Below are 22,285 nucleotides of genomic sequence, written 5' to 3' on the forward strand. Positions count from 1 at the left end.
TCTCTCATACCTTTTAACCATTATAAATTAATTATATAATTTATTTCAACCAAATTAGAGTAATATGTACGCTCGCACGGGGTCGAGAAGTTCAATAAATTTAATTCGATAACTTATTAGTTTGTTTTTAAAATGTTGCAATGCTAACAAAGTGAGTTTTTAAATTAACTCGGAAAGAAGCTTCGGGACTCGATTCGACCTTACAGGCCAATCGATTGTAGGTCACGACATTAAGACGGAATTTACTCATCGTCGGGTTTGCACGGCAAGTTGTACTCCGGCGACGTTTGCACAAAGGAAATACAACGCGAGAACGGGAAGGAACTCCACTTTCGAAAATTACTCGTGGCTCGCAAGAATTGTTTACTCGAATTGTTTACGCGCCGGATTGGTACGTCTGCACATGTGTGTGTGCGTATACACAGGCGCTCCGCTCCTTTTTTGCAATCAATCACGTTGAATCGCGTAAATATACACGCGCAAACATCGTGCAAAACTCGTCGAGGTGCTCATAAATCTGGCATATTTGCGGTTGTAGTTCCGGAAATAATCGTGCCTTACAAATTTATGATACCAATCCAAACCCAACTCGCTCGTCAATTCCAAGGTAACAATGATGTCAATTATGAAAATGATAACTGTATTATTTAATTTACTATATAATCTATGTATATATAAGTAGAATTGTTTGTACTGTAAAATTTGATTAATTGCAGCACGCCCAACCGCGTCCCAGATTCGTACTGGCTATCAATTTCTGTAACTACAGCATAATTATTAATGGACATACAATGTATTTGTTTTCATTTTGATTTATCTTAGCCATTCACAGTTATCGCTGCTCAACGAGAACAATAAGTACAGCTTGGGTGTTACACAAAATAGTTTCACCACCCTTTAGAAACTTTGCCGGTCGTTTATCCCTTCGGCCTCTCGAAACTTGGTATCGGGTCACCAGCGAAACGCGGATCCGAAAGAAAAGTACATGGACTACGCGAACTAATGGTAGGATCCGACTTGACTCGAGAAGATTAAACGGAGACCGAAAGAGAGTCGGAAGTAGAACGAGAATGGAAGCCCGCCCGCAAAGTGAAACAAATCGCCGCGAAGAAGGCCAGACGTGCCAACATAGCCGTTGATTTTTCCTCTAATGCCGCCATAAAAGGGACAGAGTCCTCGCTAACTTTTTTTAACTTGACCTCGCCTCTCTCTCTCTCTCTCTCTCTCCGTCCGACTTGTTATTTTAAAAGGAACTTTTATTGCAAGAAAAGTCGCAGGTAAATATTTTCAAAGTCATTTATTATTAAGTGTTTTCTCGCCGCGCGGATACCACATGTTCGATTAAATCGTTATTTAATCACGGCCACGTTGAAGCATATTTCATTGAAAGTGTGTCAAGTATTTCTGCAAAATTTGCATTTAATCTTGTATCGAAATAGTAGAAACCGCAAATGTTGTACAGTTAGAAAAGTTCGAGTATTCAAGACTTGGTTGGAGAGTTTGAATTTATACAAACTCGACTTCACCTTTTCTAGAAGTTTTTGAGTGTGTTGACGATTCCATAATTACTCCAGTGCTATTAATTTACTCTCTTTCATTTGCGTACACACTTACTTATTGTCGTAAAAATACTTCATTAACTACCAGCATATTTTTCTTAGGAGTATAATAAAATATTTATCGCATCACAAATTAGCTAGAATCAGGCAACCTATTATACATTCTTTATCTTTGCTTAGTAAGCGCCAGCGATTTGCTAGTCTCGTAAAACTCCTAATTACAGAATACTTTATCTTATGTTTACTGGCAGCTGGCATGGTCGGAACCTTTTCCTTCTCAGAAAGCAATTAAAAGTTTTCGGCGTGTTTTAATGTTTGCCGGAACGAATGAAAACTGTACACATTAAATTAAAGTTTGTAAAACTGGTTAGTAGAAAGTATTTCAAATTATATCGTATGCTTCTTAAATCACGAGAAAATAATAAACAGCTGCATGCCGTTTAATAATTATTATTTAATATTAATATTAAGTGACACGTGCAAAATGAGATCAATTTAGTTTACCTATAAGCATCATATTAACATTTCTAAATTAGAATTACATGTGTGTGTAATGCGTTATTAATAATACGCACAGGCAGATTGCTGTTATAACGGGTTCGAAATATTATCCAGTGTAGCGAGCGTGTGAATCGAAAACGATCAGCAAGCTATGCAAATCTGCTTGTGCAACTTCGCGCGGATTGCGGGCTTATTAACTGTCGAAAATATTTATATCTCCGCGAGATTTAATTTGGCACTATATGCAAAGCGCGTGTACGCCAAATGCGCACTAAAACGCACCGACATATAAAAACGGCGATTAAAATTATTTATGTTCGGCGACGTCGGCGTCCTGCGTTCTCGCGAAATTTGCATTTTATCGTTCGTCGCTTTTGTTTGTAGTATTATCGCATGCTGAAAGCGTCGCGTTGATGTACTTCATTACGATTTACCGTAAATTCAACCACAGCTCTCTCTCCTACCCCTATCCATACGACGAGTGAAATTGGAGGTTTAATATCGAAATTTTGATATTGAAATTAATCAAAATAAGTTTCTAAAATTAAACTTTTACTGTTGCAAAAAGATTAATTAATACTTTTGAAAGCGATTTTTCCACAGAATCACGTTATTTTTTTTCAAATAACATATTATAAGCTGTTTTTGAATAAAATATGAATAATGTGTAAAAATTGGAGTGAGATCTGGAATTTAATAAGAGAAAAAATTGTTATAATATTATAGTTATACTTTTCAAAATTTTAAATCAAATAAATGTTGGTCGTTAATTTTAGTATAAACAGTAAAAATAAATTTATTTTTAATTTACTGTTGTTTTACAATTATAATTTTTTAATACAAATTGTTATTATGTGCTAAAATAAGCTTTTTTACTAGATTAAACTGGCTGTAGGTCGTGTGTTCAATAAATTTGGTTCAAAAATATGGAAAAAATATTGTTAAAATTATTTTTTAAAAATAGATAATAAACTAACAGTTTAAAAGATGATAGCAGCTGTCCATAAAATAGAGACTTTATATATGAACCGAACTCTGCCAGCATTAATAAGCTTCACGAAATTGGACATAAACGCCTGAACGTGTTACATCCATCTTGCAGCATGACAGCTTCCGTTCAAAGCAGATGTTCCGGTGCATTAAAAGATCTGGCTGTACGACAGCGACGATTATTCGATGGATGGCGGAACCGGAAGTCGAAGATCTTAATCTGCCTTTTAATATCCTGCGTCTGAGAGGACTGCCGAGCTACGATCGCCATTCGATTCGCAGATCAAAGGGAAAACTGGGCGCTTTTAACCGCATAACTCTCGAATGGACATCGCTCATTTTCTCACGGAGATAGCCGGATGAGAGAAAAGTAGCAGGGAAGATCCCGGGGAGGAGGATCTCGCCGAACGGAAACGAAATGTCGGCGGAGTAAAATGCGCGAGGAATTAACGAGTTTTCATAAGTTCTGGTCGCGTCGCATCAAGAAGAATTGATCGCTCTTTCGACTCCACGACGATCCGTTTCCACCAAGTATGAAATTTTTACTTAATCCCTTCAACGCTCGCCGGAACCAGGGACTGGGAAAGCGACATAATTTTGATTAGTTCAAATTTTGGTACTGCAGATCTATAAACGTAATCTTTACATTCATATATTTGACATAGTAAAACTCTTTGCCTTTTTTAAAGATAATAAATGAGAGAGAGAGAGAGAGATGATGCAATTTATGGAAAAAATTACTCCGATGAGTCAGAAAAGCAAAACAATTCAAAAACCTTGTAAGTCATTAAAATGTACGCCATTTTGCTTGATAATTGCTTAGTAAGTAAATATATATATATGTATATAAAATAACGGTTTGACATTCTGAAAAGATTAACCGGACATATTTCTCCACAGTTGGGGTTAAATAACGTATTGTGAAAAACATATGAAAACTTTATGTAATAGCGATAGAAAATGATCTCACTTTAAGTACACTATGGTTTTCTTTTAAACAAAACTATCATGGAACTTGACATTTCGCCTTTTTTGGCGTTAAGATCTGCACTGTTACATAGAAGCAGACTTTACGATTTGTCCCCGTCGCAAGCTTGCTCCGAAAGCGCGGCTGAAATTCGTCTTGTCTCTTGCCTGTCTCATTTGAACCGTGGGAGACCATCTTAGACGGAGAAAAGACAGAATGATGATGAGAAATCGATCCAAGTGCGATGAAAAGTGCGATGAAAGTTCGCTGTCATTTTAATTGCCTGAGATCCTTTACCATCATTAATTTGAAGAAACTTTAAAGTCGATTATTAATATATTTATTATAATACATTCACTAGCACTCAAAAATACGATTATAATTCAAATAGGTATACGCGTGTGGTCGACAATTTGATTGTGCAAAAGTATTTCAGTCATACAAACAATGAACAAAATATTTATAATAGCTGAACGAAATTTGTTTATCCTTTACGTGCGCTGCGGTTAAAAGAATTTATTTTACAAAATTACAAACGCAAATAAATGCATCGAAGTGAATATCGCGCGTGAATTTATGCGGGATATCGTAATGCATAATACAAAAGCGTAGTTGTTTGGACAATATAAAATGCGTTACATTAAGTGAGATCTGAACAGCTTCGAAAATACGGACTTAGAATTTTAAAGCCACTTTACGGACAGATTTTAATTCCTAAAGCGCTTTAAACTGTCCTGGAGGCTATTTAAACTTGCAAATCCGTTCATTTGAGTTAGATCCCGATAGTGCTTGTTTCCCTTTAAAAATGCTCTTCCACTCGGAATACGAGCAACGACGGGAGTATTGCATTCCGTTCGCTGCCGCGATTAAAGCAATTATTGATTTCGCATTCGCGTCGGCCGACACGAATTATTCGAAATATCAGCGAATTATTCGAGAAATTTGCCGCATTGATTACACGCGGTTACAGTTGAAATGTGACTGATACAATAGAATTGTAATATTACCAACCGTGTTTAAGACGGACTAATCAGTTTGTTAACTCGTTCTCGTATTATTAGAATTGAGAAAAGTTACTTCACAAGTATTATTTTACTTATTTACAAATATAAGTTACATAAATACCAATTAAGATTTACTTATTAATATTATTATTATTATTATTATTTACAATTATTTTGCTATGTAACGCTGCCCGCGTTCAAATATTCGTTCTAAATAATTATCATGCTCTAAATTATTATTTTTTTTAATCATACTGTAACATAACAATACATATACGACTTTCTTTTTGCAAAATGTTTTAAATTGTGTTTCCGCGCGATCCGTGTTTAACTCTATCACAATGGTCAGTTTGGTCACCGCGATATCGAGCACAATAAAAATCTCATAGGCATATCGCGTCCATATCCGGGACACGCTACGTTTTTTAACGATCGAGAAGCTATAACACTGCGTCGTCAAACGATCCGGCACCGTGGAAAAATGACAAAAAAGGGGGAAAAAGAAGAACGAAAAGAACGATTGTTCAAAAAGTCTCTCGAGATAAACAAGAACTTATAGATGGGCACCTACATACCTACCTATCATATCTATTTCTGTCACTTTTTATCCATTCTAATGTCAGAGACGTATTCAAAAGGCAACATAGGAATTCGATGCGCGTAATAAATGTCGACACTCCGACATTGGGGAATTCGCCTTCTAATTGTTTTGCACGCTGCCAATTTACATCGTTTACAAGCCGTTGCGTTGCCTCGTTGTCGCATTGATCTTGTTTTTTAATGAAATAATTAACATTTATTTTTTTACTCATGTATCTTTCTTTGATTCTGATTTTATACTTTTAGCAAAAAAATTCAGAGAACTTACAATCGGACAGTGTAAAAGCGAGGATTGGTAGAATAATTTCTATATTTGTACATTTAATTCTTTCTGGCAAAACGCCACTTTTCAAAATTTTTTAAATAAAATAAGAACAGGATATGTATATATTAAAAAAAAGCAGGTTTAGTTCGAAAGATGATACTATACATAGGATCTTCTTCTTTTTCTCTTTAAATTTATCTGGCTCCGGGTAGAAAGCAAAGTCTACCCATGGCCAACAGGTAATGTGTGTTAATGAGTGTGTACAATATGTCACTGCCCATACAGCACACTTGTCCAAAAGCGGGACATAAGACGTCTAAAAAAGATGTCGTTTAGAGGTCTTACTAAAAAAAATGGCTAAAAGACGTCTTATGTTCCAATTTCGGACATGGTGCTGTCTGGGTGTCCCCGCAGTGTTGAATCGAGTCCGTGGGTTCGTTAGGCCCAAAAATTGTGCGGATCAATCCTCTGCGGGACTGTACGGAGGATAAAAGTATATATTTGCTTGCAACAGAACTAAAAAAGTAGATAAGTACTTGAGGAAAACGCTAAATTAGCTGTTTTCAATGCGTTCATATTTTTCTTTCAAATATATTGATTGTATACAGAATGCTATATGTATAGAAATCAAACATGTGCAAAGTCTCATTAACCGAAGGATAGTCAATGATATATATATATATATGTTTAGTACAAATTTCCTTTGAGAATACTCCAAGTTTTATTGCTGCGAACCGGTGTGCGAACAGGTACTTTTTACGACTCCACTACAATATTTTTCACAGGTTTGGCTCGATCCATTTCACGGAATAACAATATTTTCTGACGTTATCGCGAGAGGAGAGAAAAAGGGAAGAGAGAAAGAGGGAAGAAACGAGAAAGAATTTTAGCACCCGGATCTCCGCGTGCGTCTTAATTTAATTTTCACCTGTGCAAATGCCTTTCGGGTATGCGATCTATAGGGAAATAGTTCCTCGTATTATCTTCTTTTTCCCTTTTTCCCTCAGGCCAATCACTTACTTACGAACATATACGATTTCTCGATCTTGTTTGCACTTTATCCCCTATTACATTTTTTTCATAGTCATATAATACTATACATCCTGTAAAACAATATATAAGAATTGTTATCAAAATGTGGATGTGCAGTTAGAAAATACAAAGAAAATATGGAAGATGTTTATACAGATGTTGATATGAAGGTGATTTATAAATGTATAACGATGAGATAAATCTAGAACATAAAATAACAAAAAAAATTTTAAGAATAATAGATAGATTAGATTTTACCTTTACACTAAAAAATTAGCAAAAATACTTGAAGCGTTTACTTTCCGCTATAATACACAGTTAGAAACACGTTTTTTATCAGCAAAAAAGCCAAGTACTATTATTATTACATTACTATATTTTTATTATTATAACTCAATTTTTGTGTTATCTCTTTATATAACTTATATCTTTTAAAATTCGCACAGGTATATACTGTCGTTTGATATTTACGCTTGCAAAATATAACTGCAAAACAGGAGTTATATATTGCAAAAGATGAACTATTAAAAGTAAAATTAAATTTTCCCCATAAAATCCCTGTTATGTGCTCAACTGCTTTCTCCAACAGAGCAATAGTATACAGAGCCATTTTGCGTTAAAACCCCTTCATGAACCGTAAGTGGACGCTATGCTCCACATAACATCCCTTAATACGATCAACTGCACATAATACCTTAAAAGACACTGTTAGGCGCGGTTACGCCGACAGTATGGGTTATCTAACTCTGAGTTAGCGACTCGTTGTCCCTTTCTGGATTATAGTGCTTTCTATAACATCGAACGGGGAAAGAAAATTTAGTTGAACTGGGTTAGTGCTAAACCGCGTCAGTACCATCGGCCCTTAACAGTACATCGAGGATGCGGGACATGCAGTATAACGCCGCATTGATTACAAAAGCTAAAGGGAGGGTTGCGCTACATCGATATAATCGATATTCAGCGGATAATCGTGGCTTGAACGAGTATCAATTAAAGCTGTTTCGATAAATTAAATTAAGGACTTGCGCGAAATGGTCTATGATATCGATGTGCATTCAAGGTATATAAATAAAATTATTTTAGGAAAGAGGGATAGAAATAAAAGAAACGAAAGTTTAGGAAGCACATGTGCACGCGTGCATGAAATAATTTATGTCATTGAATACACATACGATATCAGCCGTCAATATTTTCATAAAAAGAAAATCGATCCAAGATATTTATCAAAATAATTATAAACACAAATTTAAACAGACACGATAAATTTAAACTTTTCTAATATATAACAAAAGACAATATATGAAAAAATCTCGAGTAAAATTTACTGCAACAAATAATTGCTGTTTTTAAAATAAATATTTTTGTAACAAAGAGATTGCCGTTTTCTTCCTACTTTTACGTATATACTTAAACATATTGATGACTCTGGAGAATTTAAATGTAGGTACATGCTTAAGATTTTACATCAATTTTGATATTTATTACAGATACATATATACATATATCTGTATCTTCCTGCACAATAAGAGTGTACAAGCAAATAATCCTGCAAAAAACTATCTATTTTTTACACGATCAACGCGGATTGCGAGAAAATCTTTTTTTTTCTCTCGAGAATCAGAGCACGTCACCCTTATTATCGTCTGATGCAAGAGCCGTGTACGTAATTTTTCTTCCACTGAATCCGCAACTTCCACGCCTGCAATATTCCGGAAATTCGGAACGCCAGTTCAAGGATTTCGGCGTAGTTTTCTTGGCTTCTTATCTCTAACGGTAATCGAAGATCTCAGCATTGTCTCTGAAAATGTTGATTTCTTAAAGAAAAAAGAAAGTTGGTAGCCTTGTACAGTCAATGTAGTAAAGGACATAAACGCGGGAAGTAATATATACTTTTGTTATATCAATGCAGATTTTATCCTAGCTTATTTACATAAATTTAATACCACAATAGAAAATAATTGCTCTTTACTTTACTAATAAAATAAAGTAATAAATACTTACTAGATAATCGTAAATTAAAGTTTTTTAAGGAAAAGTTGGATGTATTAACTTCGAATCTCTGTGTAAAAATGTAATTTCTTGCTCGCATCTCGCATCTACACTTAGAGCGCATGTAATCGTTATACGTTTAACGCGGTAGATAAGATAAGCTTACGGAACGGTAGTACAAGCGATAAAGGCCGATGAACAATGACAATCCGTCAATCGCACGCGTTATCGTCGCTACGATTCGGTTAGAGTAGATAATGCCACGACGCAGGTAAAAACACGTCATACCCGTCCGTCATTTGCAGCACTGACAACGAAAATGTTTCCGCGGGATCTGCGGCTGATGCTGCTACTTACCTTCCTTTACTGCCACTGCTATGCGCAAAACACCAAGGTATGTATATTCGTCGAGCTTAAACATTTCTATCTTGTAAAATTTCGCAATTGTTTGACGTAATCGCGTTCTTTCCATTAAATCTCACGAATTATATATAAATATCCGTGATGTGCAACTACTGGTTAATAAATTATAATATTTTTAAAAATATTCAACAAATTTTGCGTCTAATCAATTTTATGTTGGAAAGTGTAAGATATCCATTTTAATCAATCCTTTTAGCTTTAAATTATATAAAATAATTTGGATATATACTTTCTTTGTGTCGTAATGTACACATTACGTTATATTATATATATAATGAGTTATTTACAAAATAATATTAAAGTATTGTTCTTAATTTATTATGTTACAGGAAAATTAAATTTTATACCTATATATAATATATTTCGCATACTCTATATTTATATTGCCCAATCAAACGCGCTTTTATTAATTATAAAGAGCAGATTGCGCCGCTGGAAATCTTAATTTGCAAAATTTGAAACTCTACTGGATGCTTAATTGAATTCATTTAGGGACAGTTAGCTAAATAAGCATTGGACGGTATTAAGAGATTAGCAATTCCAACGGGGTCGAAATTAGAGCTCCCAGCAGTTATTTCGCCTAGGCATCAAGCCGTGATTAAAATGAAAGTTCACACATTTTCATCGGCTGCATAAGTATTCTCTCTTACGACCCGACGCGAGTCGTTAAGTTTAGCGGCAGACATGGCGCTAAGTCGGCGCGGTAAGTGCGCGCGTTTGTCGCGCGATTAACCCGTTCACCCGTGGCCGATACTGCATTTTCAGGTCAAATAATGATAACGAGCCAAGTTAAACAATAAGCCGTTCCGCGGAAAAGCGACGCTCTCGGCAAAAGTTTTAATGAGGATCGAAAGACGAGTTGCCCTAGCCGCTCGATTTCCCGTCTGACGCGGACAGTCTCAATCTACTGCCTCGGTCAATCAGATACGCTGCGAATTCAAATGCCGGCAATTACGTATACTAAATAGATACGTATAAATTAGACGGGAATGAATACAACAATCGTGATACAATTACAGGAATTTAGATTTGGCTTTTCGCGCACTATGTATAATGTATCATACGTTAATATTAATTTTCCTTTGCCATGGCGAATGTATATCCTTCTCTCTCGCAGAATTTTGATAAAATCCTCTTGTAGCCAGATCTAGATAACTCTAATTCGAGGGTCTCTAAATTTTCCTTAAGAATTTTACATGAGTATGTCTATTAGGGCAGAGTGTTAATTTTAGTATGTGTATTCAAGATGTCAGTTCATATGATAAAAGTGCCACCGATATACATATACAATAGATAAAGAGATATTCGTACACTTTAATTATTCTTTATGTAGTTATCTTTAATATATACCGTATTTATGAAATATGCAACTTTGCCAATTATGTTAACAAAACGAAACTATTCCACGATATATCTTTTATACATTTGCATACTTATACGTTTACATGTGTAATACATAAAAATTAATAATAGAATTTTCTTATTTATACTAATATTCGCGAGATTCAATTATAGTCAGCAACCATTTCAACTTATATACGTTTATGCTTATCGATTTCTTGCTGTAGTGATTATCTGTCACGATAATAAAATTTTATAAAAATAAACATTGATAATTTAATCGAGCACTTTCTGAAAAAGGGAGAGAAAGAACCGGGTTATATTCCGATAACGCTCTGCGCATGTAATCCGAAATATACCAATGTTTATTGAACTGCGACCGATAATACCTGTCATATTTTGACAAAATATAATGGCCTACACGTACGAAAAACATATTTCGAGCGCGTATTGATAAAATGACACGTTTTATCTTTAAAAGATAATACCGAGAGTTTATAATTAAAAAGGATAGAAAATTGAATTGCAGAAACAAAAAAGCCTGTGTTTGTTATAGAATATCATAAAATATACAATATAAATAGCGTGTGCGATCACGGTGGGTGAGTCTTGAAGTTGAATTGTTATATTCCTTTGTTTCTACAAATTAAATAAATTAATATCGCAATGTCGAAATATACCTATATATTCCATTATTATTGAAACACAGTTAATTTACGTTTAAATTCCGTAATTGAGGGAATTGAAATATTAATCTCCAAGAAGAAATGCGGAGTGATCGCGAGGAAATTAATGGATTTAAAGGATTTGCTTTGAGATGAGCTAACCGTTCTTTAGGTAATTCGACGAAAAATGCATTTAATTTCTTAGCGCAAATCTTTGATCCTCGATTACGGTATCGCGGTTACATCCCAAGAGTCAAGTAACCGACGTAATGCGTACTTTGTACTCTCATCTTTCATCTCGTTTGTAATACTCACGAGGTAGTTTCTCACCTTCTCCATCCACAGTCTTTTTCTCTGTAACTTAAAGGGCTTGCAGGACAAGCGACCGTTTAATCACTTGGTGGAAAGATTTAACTTTCTTTCCTTTAATTAAATCGCCGTTGATTTTTCGGGATACCAAACAACTAGGAAAATGGATGTTTACGACAAACTTTCTAATGCTAACAATAATGCTACAGTACATTCTAACGTCACGTTTAATTGCATACATTCCCTATGTTTATCACATATAACAAAGATTCTCCTGTTTTATATGTCTTGCCTATTTTCCTACCTTCAGACAGAACAAAACAATGCATAAGCTTTATAATGTAACCGCATTTTCATGACGAAGACGTGGAAAGAAAACAAAGGGAGGAGGAGTCGCGCTTGAGAGAATACGCGTCCAAAACTGGATTATAAAGTTTCGTTGTGTTATCACTACTTAAGAGATTAACGCCTTATTGCGAAACGCGCGTTGGGAATTCTAATCAATCGCGTTGGTTTGCGCAGAATCGATACGGCACCAAGTAAAGTGACAAGCTAATTAGCTGCGCAGAATATATGCGCGTAATTTTTATTTATAGCTCTTAATCTAGAAATTTTTCTTGCTCTGAAACCTCTTTTCTTACAGGGGAAAAATTAATTGCACTTTATTCACATTTATTGTTATACTTGTTTTAATATTAAACATTTTTCCAAAAACATTTTATATTACATACCTATAATGTTTTACACGACTCGCAACTTTTACTTTAATAAGTGATTATTAAATAACCTTTATTGGAGACCATTTTTATAGCAAAATAATACATTTGCAGATTAATTTATTTTGTTATTTTTAATATTTTTCTTTTTATATTTATTTGTTTTATATATATATATATTACATTTCTTAATTATAGGAGAAAAGTGAAATAAGCGATGGAATAATCTTATCAACTGCTATGGCATGCGCTATGTTCTCTGTTCTAATTATCCTAGTTCCCACGGTGTTGTATTAGTAAATATCAATTTTATATATCATAAAATATATATCCCGCAACATTATTATAACAAAAATCTATAAAATTAATTTTGCATTAAATGCGTCCAATATGCACAATTCTGCATCATTTAAATTACATTCCAGCTTTATACTAATTTCATTTAGAAATACACACACGTTGTATGTGATACAACGTGTACAAGATCTTATAGCTTAATTTGTTTAATTCAATAGTTTAATTTATAATAATAATGTTGCGGGATAATTAATCGTATGCTGATAAGTAGATAATTCATAGACTCAATTTAATTTTACAGATTAACATTACACGGTTTCTTAAATAATGCAGAAATAATACTACAAAATACTAATTTTATCGTATTTTATAATGTTATTAAAATGTTATATAAGAGTTCAAAAATCAAGAACTGTTTTTTCAACATATCCATATAAAATATAAGATACATTTTTTGTCCAAATTAATCAATATAAATTACTTGTTTTATAAAATGCATATGTTATATTTATAATTACATTTTTTCTTTATTTGCAATTAGACGTAAATATAATTTGAGAGGAAAGATTTCTTTATTTATTTGATTAATATTATGTACGTAGTAGTAGTACGCCTTGTGACCAATTAATATACGTGCACGTGTTGCGACCGCAGAGCTAGTAAAGAGTTTTGCTATACACTTAGCACCCTCTTTTGCCATGAAACGATACTTATGCACCGAGAAACTCGAGCACGCTAAAAAACTAATTATTTGTATGAGCATTAATAACGGATAATTAGATCATTTAAATCTCAACTCGGGAAAGTATTTTTTCTTACATAACAAATAGAAGTTATCATTGCAAAACCGCTATTTTCGATAACTTTGATCTTCTAAAAATGAATTATTCTATAATACTTATTGGTTTTGCAACTTTTATAAAAATTGTAATTCTAGATGTAGAATATATAGACGTGCATTAATATTAATCTTGCAGAATTAATAGATGTATTGTTATTTTTTAAATCTCTCCTCATTTTGGTCAGCTTATGATGACATATATAATATCACTCTAATAAATTAATATCTATAGTGTTATAATTTTAATAAAAATGTATTTATAACATGTTAGTCTATCGCTGCAATAAATATTTTTATTTTTACAGCAGATACTGTTCTAAGCAAGAGATTGATGGATAATGGCCAATCATATCACCAATTGAAGTATCCGTCGATCGTATGGCAGACTAAAATTACGATCTGAACTGCGTTGTTAAATAGATACAAATATTCGATCAAATAAAAAATTAAAATATCTTTTTATTACAAAATTTTTTATTACAAAATTGCTATACGCTGCCTTTAATACATGCACTCGATAATCCACGTAAATCAACAGCAATGCGTTGATGTGGCTAATATGTATTCGATAATTAATTCGTCAATCCTGTTTTGTAACCCTTTGTTAGCGAAACTTTGCCAACAGGCCGCCGTGCGTTAAACCCTGATTCGATCAAATATGAAATATGACTGTGTTCTTTTTATAAATGTAACTCACGTTCATTGCATTGTATCATTGTATTATTTTCAGCACATACACGACATGTGTTGCCAGCCCGTCAGCTGTAATATCTATAATATTTAACGTAGATATATAGTTACCATAAATATATATTTAAATATATACATATATTTTATCAAGAACAAATCATTGTAATTATAAAAGGCTGGTAAATACAATCATTCTTGTGAACATTTTATACAAATGTTAACATTTTATTTAAGTAATTTTTTAGCGATCAAAAATATATAATTTAAATTAATAACAATGTGTGAAATTTATTCAGAAACATAAAAAAATATGAAAATTTCAACAATCTTTCTTTCTTTTATTTACATATCTGACAATTAATTTTAAGAGTATGTATTTCTATCTCTGACTTCTGATGACTTAAATTATTATAAAAATAAATCTAAAATTCTTTACGCAAAATAATGAAGAATCTTGCTTGTAATTATTCCCCTTCCATATGAATCATAACTGCAATATTTAATATTTAGTACGTGCCTGATTCGGTAATTAATAACTCAAAAATTCATTACATTTACTTCATGTTGTTAAATTTATTTAATAATTTAGTCCTTATACACACTAATTCTATTATAATCCAAGCTTCGCGATTATGCACTCTAAATATTGTTTTTCCAATTAATGTAAGAGTCGCACATAATAAAGAAAATTTAAATCATTTACATAAGCAGTTTTACAAATTTTGTTTTACAAATACATTCAAACTGTAATGGAAGTTTCATGTTATCACGCCGGTCGTGCGCGCAAAAGCAATCGAAACAAACAAACCGTCGCGTCGTGTATCAACCAAAATACAATCGGTGATAAAGTTTCTCAACGGAGGTATCAGAGAACGCCGAAATAGGCGCGTTTCAAATATTCGCTGAAATTGATTTTGAGTCAGAGGCCAAATAAAAGTTTTAATTACAACTGCATTCAGGAACATAGTCCGTTTCAAATAACCTCTAGATAGTTTTGAATATTAGAAATTTTTAGTTAAAATTTTATTTCTTTTTTTAATTAAAAAGTGATTAAAATTTCGGCAATTCTAAATTTTTAGGCTTTTCTAGTATATTGATGATTACAGATTTTAATTATTAAATATAAATTCTTCTGTACCTGATTTTTTCCAGATTTAGTATAAATATTCAGAATTTTTAATATCTATAATGTAAACAAAAGTTTAATTGATTTTATTTGGCGATATGTGTTAAAACGAAACACCGTAGGCAATGATAAAACGAGATTCGTCGACCTGAAAAAAAAAAAGATTTAGCGCGCACTGAATATAACAACGCCCTGAGTATAACGTACACTCGTAAATTTGTGCTACATCGTGGACGCAAGACAATATAAAGCCATACATAAAGCTCTTCCCTCGGTGGATATAGCGATATAAAGTTTAATACGGTCTCAAACTTTCGCGGGTTATGATCAGAAATGCTCAGTGCGCGAAGCGCGAGAGGCACATTCTCAGAAATGCATTGCAAATTCGAAACGCTTCTTTAAGCAGCCGCGGGTTTTACGTTCTGCGAAAGAGTTTATTCAGGGCATTTCGAAGGCACTCTTTACGCTCTGAGAATCCATTACGTGTCATAACTTCGGACGACGATGACAGTGCCCGAAATAAAATTATAACGGAATAATACTCGGCGCGACGCACTAATTAACGGAACTCATATAAGCCGAAGTTGCGGAAGCTGGGAGTACTTTGTTGCCGAGAAGATGGTGAGTCGCGTTAAGATTTGTGCTTACATTAGTGCGAACCGCTGAGTGGCTAAACGCCACCGAGTTGCAAACTCGGGAAGATATTTTCGAAAACTTTTGTCGACATGGGTTGTGAATTGTGAATTAGCCAGAGTGCCAGGGAATCTGAAGTTAGGGAGTTAATGTTAAATTATTACAGTAATAAGAGTTAAATTAATCTGAAATAAACTAATAAATGGCACGGATTGTTGCTACTCCAACATTTATTGATTTATTAAGTCTCTAATCATCTGACGGTATAAGTCAATAGCGAAAGAGTACGTTATCAACGAATGTAATGTTACCCACTGTTGTTAGTAAAACAGCATAACATTTCGTATTGCATAAAAAAATATATATTAGATTTTTTATAATAGAAATTATTACGTCGTTACTGTTATGTCATTTGTAGCATTTAAAAAATCATAAATTATTTTACCTAGTTTATTATACTCAATCAAAATAATATTAGCTGATGATAATCTTGGTAACTTTGTTATGTACAAAAGTATTACCAGAGAGAAGCCTGAGAAAAGCCCGGCCTTTTTCGTAAGACTATCGAAAGCCCCTGTAGGTACACTACTGGCAGTACATCCATTTTCGAAATTAGTACTACGTAACCACATTCATTTTCCGACACTGCCGATAAAACATTATTTTGGTGCGCGTCCGTGCTACATCTGCAAATGTATTTATACATAATATAAAATTGTATTTTATATAAATATATATGATATAAATGTAATATCTCATATAAATGTAACTTTATAATAATAAATGTGCAGAATATCTCATAAAAAGAATAGGTATGTAAATATCTCAATTCAAATTTTTTGTATTTTATAATCCTGTACCTATACTTTCTATATTTTTTACGCCAAATAAATTGAAAAATTATAAATTTTAATATTACATATTGTACATTATACGACGAGAAAAAGAAATAAATTAAAAAGCACATATATCCAAAGAAAAGAGGACCGCCAATAAAAGTTTGCGGGGGTAGTGGAGGGCCTCTATATTATTGTACAAATTGATTTGTTTTTATTGAAAAAAATTTTAATTAAATCTCGAAATATAACAACTAATTTAATATAATATATATAACAAAATAAGATAAATAAGATAAAGATTTTTTTCAAAGTAGTAATTTAAAAAAATATTAATCTGAATAACGAATAAAATGTTCATATATATTTTTTTAAGATTTAGTTAATTAGTTTTTGAGTTACAGACGTTTAAAATTTCGGAGAATCCGTACATACATAGAAGCCTTATAAAGTTTGGTCTAATACGCTGATGCTGTATGTTATTCTCTGTCTCCCTCTCCCTCTCTTTCTCTTTCATAATAGAAATTATTTTTAAGAACTATTCTTAAAAATAGAGCAAGGTTTAATATAAACCACAATCAAATAAATATTTAAGTGTGATTTTACAAAATTATATAAGCTTAATACAACATTTAATTATTAAAAAATATACGCAAAATAGATCACACAATTTGCAAAATTTTGTTGTAATTAATAATAAAAAGTGATAGACCAAACTTGAACAGATTAATAATACTTTTTAATGACGTAATTCTTTTATACATATATGCACCGTGTTCTTCTTCTATAAAAAATATGCATACACCGTTTTTTCAAAACTCACTGATAAGATAACACATTGCGCATCTGGCACACATAATCATTGTCAATAATGCTAGAGCAAATAACTTTAAATGACGTAGTTTTTAACTATATCAGTATAATGAAGATTAATCTGAAAACTGTTTTTGTATGTACATACCTACAGTAAGTTATTATCTATATATAAATTGGAGTGAATATTGTACTGACTGTTGTCGCATTTACTCTTGTGATATCTATATTAATGAAATTCATTCATTTTATTGTGCATTTACTGGAGACCACGTTTGTTACACTAAAAATGACGCATTCACTATTTATTGTATTAAAATTCTAACAGTTGCAAACACAAGCTTCGAGGTTGAATTGAAGGAGTACAGATGGAAATACCTCAATTATCTGTGGAAAGATTCGACGTACAAGCAGAATGCAATAAAATATAATTGGCAATTATAATCCTAGCCACAAACGTTTTATTCAATATGGCACCAAGATAGGTTAACACTATTCAAAGACATGACAATAATTTTATATAAAATATAAATATCAGTTTCGTTTTTGGTTAATTACATATATGTATCATTTAATTAAAGTTTCCATATGTCGTTTCCACATGTCAGCACAGACCCTGAAGAAGTAGAAAATAATCCATTTTCTCAATACATATAACAAAAGATTTTTTGTCACATGGGTGGTCTAAATAGAAGCACTTTTTACAAGGTAGATGCATACAAAGTAAACATTTTAGACCTTCTATTTTCATATATGTAGAAAATAAAATAATTTTTTTAAAAAAGACTTTTGCTTAAAAAACATACTTATAAGAGTATAACGTACAACGCGTTAGTTTATTTCAAAATCAATATATCATTAATAACTAAATATTTATACAAAATAACATTCTTATTTAAACACTGCTTATAGGCACCGTACACTTGTTTTAAAACAAAAGCACTGAAAATAAAAGAGAAATTACATAACAAATATCTACATATCTTCTTACCTCTACCCTACATACTACATAACACCTATTCTTAGAAGTCCCATTGATAGGATAACATTCCGCGCATCTGTAACGATAGTGCCTTTATCATTAACAAGAATCGAACGACTTTAAACGAGACCGCTATTGTTCATCGCTGATATAATGAAAGTTTTTCTGAAAAGTGTTTTCATATGTATGAGTTGGAAACTTCTCATAGATATCGGCTAAGTGCGAGCTATCATTAATAGATTCGTCCTCGCAAAATACGTGTCCATCGGTTCGAGTGAGAACTCTCCAACTCTCCAACTCTCGATGAGAGTTTAGTTACGTTATTTTATTGTGTGCAATAGCAGCTATCCGTTACGCTGAAAATGAAATATCCTCTATTTGTCGCATTAATTTTGACGATCATAACTGTAAGCTTTGGTGTTAATCTGGAAGATGTATACAGTTGGAAATATATTGATTATCGCTGGGCATATGAAGGTCAGAAAGAGGAAATGCTAAATTCTAGCCAATATAACCCAAATTCATGCGTCTTATACGATGTAGACAGGTCAGAAGGTAAGTAGACCCTATTTAAAAAATTAACTAATTAAATTTTAGTGTAATTTTATATTAACTTTTCGACACCCAAGAGGGACGAGCCGTTTGCTCTATAAATAATTTTTTAAATAATTCTGCTAAAATTTTTTTAGAATTTTTGTGGATTTTTTTAATTTTATTTTTAAGTTATAAGTCTCTTATTTGAGACAAATAAATGCATAATATACCTATACAATTTTCAAGAAGATATAACTTATTTACTCGAGGTGAGCCATTTGCTCCACTTTTAAACTTATGTCTAGGAAATCAGCATGAGAGTCGAAAAGTTAAAATATAAATATAATTAGATACATTAATTTTATGTAACACAATTTATTAGTATTTAATATCGTTATTGTCAATGTTCCATTAAACATATTTTGGTGTTAATAAAGAGATCAATATATATATAATATTTCCATTGCAACAGAATTATAATGTATTTGCCATAAAACATATTTCAACAGCGTGCAATTTTTCAACAAAATTTTTGTAGATGGTAGAATATTTGTTACTGCGGTAACTGAAGAGGGAGTACCAGCTAGTTTGATGACAGTGTCTACTGAAATAGGGCCAGGCGGTCCACTTTTGGAACCATATCCAAATTGGTCATGGTATAGTGTAAATGATGATTGTGATGGCATTATAAGTGTATACAGGATATCTGTAAGTATTTTTTTAGAGCGATATACAGCTATCGTAAAAAATTATGTAAATAATTAATATTATTATGTATTATGTATATACAATATTATTATGTATATATCTATTTTTGCATTAGATCAAATGCAATTATCTTTTCGTTCTGGATTGTGGAAAAATCGGGGAAGAAGCAGTTTGTCCTCCAAAACTATTGATCTTCGATTTAGGACTCAATTACCTTATTAAGCGTATTACTATCCCCGATGACATCGCTAGTAACGAAAATGGCACTGGATTGCTCGTAACACCACTTGCTTATGTTCGAGATTGCAATAACATAAACGATGCGACCGTTAGTATTTTTCTCAAACTTTACGCGTTTAGTCACAACAGTATAGGTACATGCACTTTGTTCTATTCTCATGAAAATATGTCACGCATCTCGTTATTTAAATTAATATGCAACTATTATATTAATTAAATAATAAATTAACATGCAACGTATATACATATACAGGTGTTTATGTCTGACATTGAAGGTTACGGTTTGGCGATATACAATGAGAATTTAGGCTTCTGCAGAATTGAATCTGATTTCATGAAACCGACTAATCCTAATTTCACCATAGAAGGTCAGAGTTTTTATTTGGAGGACGGTATTCTCGGCTTAGCAATTATCGATGAAGGCAAGTACTTATTTTTTTTTAACATAAAAAAAATTAGTATGAGCTTAAGGTAATTGTACCAATGCCTGGACACGTATGTCTGGACATTTTTATCATTTTAGTCCTTAAATAAGTTATAACGCAAATTGAAATCGAAGAATCAAAGATAAAAATATTTTTCTTGTATTACATTTTTATCTTTAATTTTAATTCGCGTTATACTTTAAAAACTAAAATAATAAAGGTCTTAAATGTCCCGGCATTGGTACATTTACCTTATATAAACTCATTGTGAAAACATCATACATGGCGTGTTAAAACTTTTAAGTTCTATCTATTCATAGTACTGATTCATTATACTGATACTTGAGTTGTACCATTTCCATTTGTGTTTCTTTTCTTATCTGTAGTTATACATATTTACGCCTAGTTAACAGTAAAAACAGTAAAAACAAAAAAGTAATGCCATACTATATTCGTCTTTACAATTGTTAATATCTCTATTGCAAATTTTGTAGACTTGTTCTATTCTCCCTTGGCGGGAAACCAAATATATAAGATGAACATGTGTAATAAACAAAAATGTTCAGAACTAAACAAAAGCGAAGCTGATAATCTAACTCAATTGGCGGGTATATTATCTGGACAAACAGCAGCGATAGCATCCGAGCAATGCGCAATATTTTTTAGTAATATCCCAGACACATCCATTTTATGCCAAGATGCTACTAAGGAATTTATTTCTGCCAATACGGTGAGATATCTAAACGCACTTTTCATCGTATATTATTTGATAACAAATTATTTTGAATATTTATACCCTACATTATCTTGTTTCTTTGAGAATTGTCAACACAATCTTAATTTTTATAAAATACAATATATTTTTCAAAAATTTTTAGGAGCTTATTGTGAACGATTCCACAAAATTGCAATTTGCAAGTGGGATGAAAGTTGTAAATCACGGAAAGACGCTGATGACTTTAACAAATAGATTTCAACGTGTCATTACTAATACATTAAATCTAAACGAGACAAACTTCCGCATTCTCACCATGGATATAGAGGAAATACGGAAGGAAACAAGTTGTTTTGCTTCTTGTAACAATGATCATGATAAACCTGGGCAACCTGGGCAGCCTGGACATCCTGAATATCCTAGGCAACCTTGGTATCCTGGATATCCTGAGAAACCTAGGTATCCTGAGCATCCTAAATATCCTGGGCAACCTCCGTATCCTGGGCAACCTCGGTATCCTGAGCCTCCTAAATATCCTGGGCATCCTGGGTATCCTGAGCATCCTGGGTATCCTAGGTATCCTGGGTATCCTGAGCATCCTGGGTATCCTAGATATCCTGGGTATCCTGAGCATCCTGGGCATCGGCATGATAGACCTTGGTATTATGATAAACCTTGGTATTATGATAAATATGATGAAGATAACAAATACCATTTGTAACAGCACGTAGAAACGTGATGTTAGTCCTAAGTTGATAGCGAATATTTCATAAGTGCAATATTTCTGCTGTACTTAATGGAATCGGGTAAGCCGCACGAGCGGACTTTGCTGTTTACATAGATGCACGACATCGAGGCACGCTGCCGTCGTTGACATAAATCCAGATTCGTATGTTGCCACGCTGTAAATCCTTCAAGTGTGTATGCACTCTGCGCAGATCATGTAACGTGACTGCCATTCATTAAATTATATACTTGAAAACGTTAGTCTTCATAATTTCCAGTAAATAATATTTGTATACTATTTTTAATGTGTCTATTAAACATTTTATACAGTTTTCATCATTTATTTTATTAAATTATA

At 32.7% G+C, this 22,285-nt stretch overlaps 1 protein-coding gene across 2 annotated transcripts; it reads left to right on the top strand.

The window, feature by feature from the left end:
- Positions 1-18,810: 18,810 nt before the first annotated feature.
- Positions 18,811-22,259, top strand: LOC112455501 (major royal jelly protein 1-like). Of its 2 annotated transcripts, XM_025017459.1 has the most exons (7): positions 18,811-19,134; positions 19,652-19,821; positions 19,937-20,149; positions 20,315-20,483; positions 20,981-21,216; positions 21,365-21,777; positions 21,814-22,259. In XM_025017459.1, exons 1-7 carry the CDS (start codon positions 18,942-18,944, stop codon positions 21,920-21,922), a joined length of 1,503 nt encoding a protein of 500 aa, XP_024873227.1. In that variant the 5' UTR covers positions 18,811-18,941; the 3' UTR covers positions 21,923-22,259. The 2 variants fall into 2 exon arrangements, with proteins under 2 accessions (XP_024873227.1, XP_024873226.1); XM_025017458.1 differs by having other exon boundaries at positions 18,812-19,134; positions 21,365-22,259.
- The last annotated feature ends 26 nt before the right edge of the window (positions 22,260-22,285 follow it).

Source organism: Temnothorax curvispinosus, unplaced genomic scaffold (assembly GCF_003070985.1).
Source record: "Temnothorax curvispinosus isolate PA1 unplaced genomic scaffold, ASM307098v1 QBEX01006136.1, whole genome shotgun sequence".
Lineage (NCBI taxonomy): Eukaryota > Metazoa > Arthropoda > Insecta > Hymenoptera > Formicidae > Temnothorax > Temnothorax curvispinosus.